Genomic DNA, 4,589 nt, shown 5'->3' with positions numbered 1-4,589 from the left:
GAGAGAGAGAGAGAGAGAAAGTAAGAATAATGGGGCAGGGAAAGGTAAAGCAGTAAGGAACGGTTAATGAAAGGTAGGGAGGGAATTAATTTGTAGGCAAGGTGAGTGATCAAAACGAAATTCTCGTCAGTAGTATCACAGGTGCTATTAGTTCACACACACACACACACACACACACACACACACAAAGTGAGGCAAACAGTAGGCAGAACATCACGAATACAGGCATGCACACAGACAATAGAGGCACAGATGTACACCAATATACATGCGGCTACATGTGCGCATGGACAGTAGAAGCTATGTCCTTGACTAGCATCATAATGTCAGCATGCACCTCCACACAACGGAAAGTATTGTACTGGAGACATTCATGGTAACGTACATACAAACCAATAGGTGGGTGGTGGTGAGATGGTAGAGGGAAGAGGAGAAACATTCTTTTAGGTCCCAAGAAGAAAAAGTTCAAGGGAAAACAAAATGTGTCATTCTTATTATTTCAGGAATATGATGTCCGCCAGTGGGCAGAAATGCTACAATGTTAGACACCAAGAGGTGGTAAATTGAGTGATCAGGTGTGTTGGAAGGTTTAGCCTTGGATAGACCAGAAGTATGTTTCATAAACCTGCAAAGACGTTCAGAGATGTGATCACCCATGAAGAGAGAGTCACGGTGTTTAAATATGATAACAAAATGGCGGTTGAAGTTTTGTGTGATTTAGTAATGAGATTTGGGGCCTGTGACAGTTATAGCATTATGTATATATTAGGACAAGTGTTACATCTGTTGTAAGTACATTTGAAACTATCTTGTTGAATATAGTTGGAAACCAGAATATGTTTAACAAGAAGGTTATTATTAAGGTAGTGAGCTAACAGAATCGTTAGCATGCCGAACAAAATGCTTAGCAGTATTTCTTCCAACTTTGCATTCTGAGTTCAAATTCCACTGAGATCAACTTTGACTTGATTTCTAATTCCTTTAAAAGGGAGAAGTGGTGCAGTAAAGATCGGAGTAGATAACAGAAGATATAAAATGAGAAGGAGTCCAGATGGAAGGTGAAGGGAGTGCGACCTGCTGCAAGTGCGCATAAGGAAAGGGTAGACGAACGGTGGAACAGTCGATGACCTCGGTCCGGTAATGTGGGGAGTCCATAACCACTCGGAGCTATTCTCGATTAAAGAAGAGTTGCCACAGCATTTTTCAGATTTTGAGTCGATGTCTGAATCGATGCTGCACAGTCAAGAAATATGGAGGAATTTAGAGACAGGAAATGGTGGATTTGGTGTTTCACGGGTGTGAGAAGAGGAACAGCAGAGATAGGAGTGGGGATCGGTGGATTTGTAGTGGATAGTAATGCATCGGTGGAAGTTGTTGATAGCACCGGATGTATCTAATGGAAGTGAATTCTAAGGAAGAATGGACAGACGAGGCTATCAAATTGTTGTCTGGAGAATGTGCTGGCGCCAATGCAGTCGTTAATATATCGACCATACAATTCTACAGTGGGTCTAGTAAATTGGGCATAAAATCTGTTCTTCAATGTAATTTCCAAAGGGGTTTGCATAATTCGAGTCGAACCCGTCTAAACTTTCTTAACAACACCTCTGAACCGTTTGTAAAAGTTTCCAGGAAAAGAAAAACAATTGAAAGTGAAGACGAGTTCAGCTGGGTGAAGGATTATGTTGGTGTTGGGCATGGATAGGATTGATGACGTAGGAAATGCTTAAGGGCTGCTAGGCCACCGCTGTAGTGGATGATCATGTAATGAGATTTTTACGCACGCACGCATGCACACAATTTTGCATTAGAAAAGCTAAATTTCCCGATAATTTCAAGACCTTTTGAAAAACTTAAGATTTTAATTAACGAAAGCACTGCAATGGACACCGGAAGAAGTATATATAACCCATCTTGAAGTTCAACTTGAACCATCTTCTGAATGAATCAACAGTTTCAAATCAGCATTTTTTCTAGAAGTTCTTTATCCAAAATATACTGAATTCAATGAAATATTGTTTATTTTAGGCTTTAATAAACGTAGGCCAAAATCGAGAAATGCATTTGGTAGAACTACAAAGCCATATGGCATTAAAATATACTTGAGATAAGAAATAAAGTTGATTGTTTTAACATGTGTAAAAATGAGTTATTTCCCTCGTGTAAGATTACGTTTTTGATATAATGAATTATTCCCCTTTAGTTTATCTTCCGTCTCGCCGTACTTAGTACTCTGGTGAATATTTATTACTGTGCTGTTATTTACGGTGTGTTTAGCAAATCTAAATTCTCCCCGCGAATAGTTACAGAAACGGACGTTCAGATCTCGATTCTTCTGATAATAAGTATTCTGTGTTCTGAAAGCAAGGTATTCTTTCGTTTGTGGCCACTTACGATTATGGTTTCTTTTTATACAAAGACCCAAATATGGGAAATGTATAATCGTTATATTAACTGGTATGATCGTAGTTGGACTATATGCGAAAAATAGCAGCCAAATCTCCCTTAAACCCTATCCTTATTGTCTTAATAGAAGGAAAACCCAAAATATAGTCTTTGGTATACATAAATATGCGACGGACATGAGTGGAACACTTTCGATCATAGGCCGGTTGAAATGGATCCAGCACAGGGTTAAATAACTGTTTCTAATTTAGGCACAATGCCAGGAATTTTTGAAGGTAGGGTGTTAATCGATACTTTGGACCTCAGAACTCGACTTATTGACCCACCTCTGCCCCACAAAGAATGAAAGGCAACGTTGATTTCGGCGGAATTTGAACTGGAAACGTAAAAAGCAGGAAGAAATACCGCACGGAGTTTTGTTTGTCACTAAATAGCAACAACAAAAATTCATTCTCAGAGTTACATTAGTGGTGGAAGGCAATGTTCTTCTCCTATGATTCCATTCACATCCAGGTTGCATTATGCGAGTTAAGAAATGAACGATCGCAAATACATGCAGCTAAAATTGGGTTCCTTTAAAGGATCTCTGGAGTAGCGTTACACGATGGGGTATATAGGTCGGAAATTAGGGAGTCTCTCCAGGTAAAGCCGCTACTTCTCTGCATTGAGAGGTCATATCTCCAGTGTTATGGACATGTGATTAGAAGGTCGCAAGAAAGAATTGCAAGACGGATTCTTCAAGCTGAGCTAACTGGCAGGTGATTTAGGAACAGACCAAGAAGTAGATGGTTGGATAATATCCATAGTTGGTCACTCTTGGGAATCCAGCTGGAAGGTGTGAGGACAGTCACTCCGGATAGAGCCCGATGGATAAGGTGTCTGAGGACGCTACCCCAGAAAACCTCCCAGGTATAGTGGGTAGAGAAGATGGGTGGATGGATGGAAAGCCCGTACTTGATTGGTACTTTATTTTATCGATCTCGAAAGGATGAAATTTAAATATGACCCCAGCAGAATTTGAACTGAGAACGCAAAGGTGCTGCACTTAAATACCGCAGAGGTGGAAGAAATATCGCAAGTCTTCTTGCTTGATGCTCAACCAATTCTGTCTATCATTGACTTGCGGCAGGATTCGATTCCGGAAGGTAAGACATTTAAATTTATTTTATCGCCCACCCCCACCTAACGGTTCGCTAATGATTGTAATAATAATAGTTAGAATTGTAGTCACTCGTATTATGCAATTTGATGTATTAAACGTTGAAATTATACACAAATGAATAATGATTATTCATATTGATACGATGCAGACATTTCGGGGGAAGATTTTGAATACGACTCGATCTTTCTCACTCTCCAGTACACATTTTATCGACCCCCGGGAGAATAATAGACATTCTGAACTCCGACACGATTTGATCTCATAACGCAAGTAAATGTGGAACACACACACACATATTATCCTTACATATATATATATATATATGTGTGTGTGTGTGTGTGTACAGAAAGAGAGAGAGAGAGAGAGAGAGGGAGAGGGAGAGAGAGAAAACTAGAAAAAAATTGAAGGAAATTTTTTAATCTCTACCTTGACTTCCATACTCCAGTAATTCTTCGTCCGATGTCCTTTCCAAACTCCATCCTACGAGGAAAACTCTAGAGAATTGCGCCAGTCACTCAAGTGAAATCTAACAGATTGCTTGTCTGCCTGCCTGCCTGATGCACTGATTAGCATCACGTAACATTTAGCTGAGTCTGGAGTTTGTCTGCAAACACAGAACAGACAGAGAAATCAACTGCAAGAATAGCTGCACCTGCACCGGAATCGACATTATTCAATCATTTGCCAGGAATCTCCTCAGAACAACAGTTTTCCGAGACACCTGTTTCCTAATGCGTTGTTGTTGTTGTTGTTGATATTGTTTATGCGTCATTAGTATTTCCGTTAAAGGAAGCATCACGATCATCATCATCAACATCACCATTATTATTATTATTATTATTATTATTATTATTATTATTATTATTATTATTATTGTTGTTGTTAGGTAGAAGAATCGGTGGAGGACCGGGCAAAATACCTAGTGCTATTGAGTTGCGTTTCTCTATGATCTGAGTTCACATCCGTCAAAAGTTGACGGTGCCTCCCAGTCCTTCCGAGGTCAATAAGATAAAGTACCAAT

At 39.6% G+C, this 4,589-nt stretch overlaps 1 protein-coding gene across 1 annotated transcript in view; it reads right to left on the bottom strand.

The window, feature by feature from the left end:
* LOC106878107 (retinol dehydrogenase 12) overlaps positions 1–4,316 on the bottom strand; it is a 24,694-nt gene extending 20,378 nt beyond the window's left edge. Inside the window, exon 1 of the mRNA XM_052974750.1 lies at positions 3,995–4,316. Coding sequence (XP_052830710.1) covers positions 3,995–4,047 — 53 coding nt within the window. The 5' untranslated portion in view covers positions 4,048–4,316. The remainder of the gene's footprint in view (positions 1–3,994) is intronic.
* Between the last annotated feature and the right edge of the window lie 273 nt (positions 4,317–4,589).

This window comes from Octopus bimaculoides, chromosome 19, assembly GCF_001194135.2.
Source record: "Octopus bimaculoides isolate UCB-OBI-ISO-001 chromosome 19, ASM119413v2, whole genome shotgun sequence".
NCBI lineage: Eukaryota > Metazoa > Mollusca > Cephalopoda > Octopoda > Octopodidae > Octopus > Octopus bimaculoides.
Note: the sequence above shows the minus strand (reverse complement) of the source record. Positions and strands in the feature narration are given on the sequence as shown.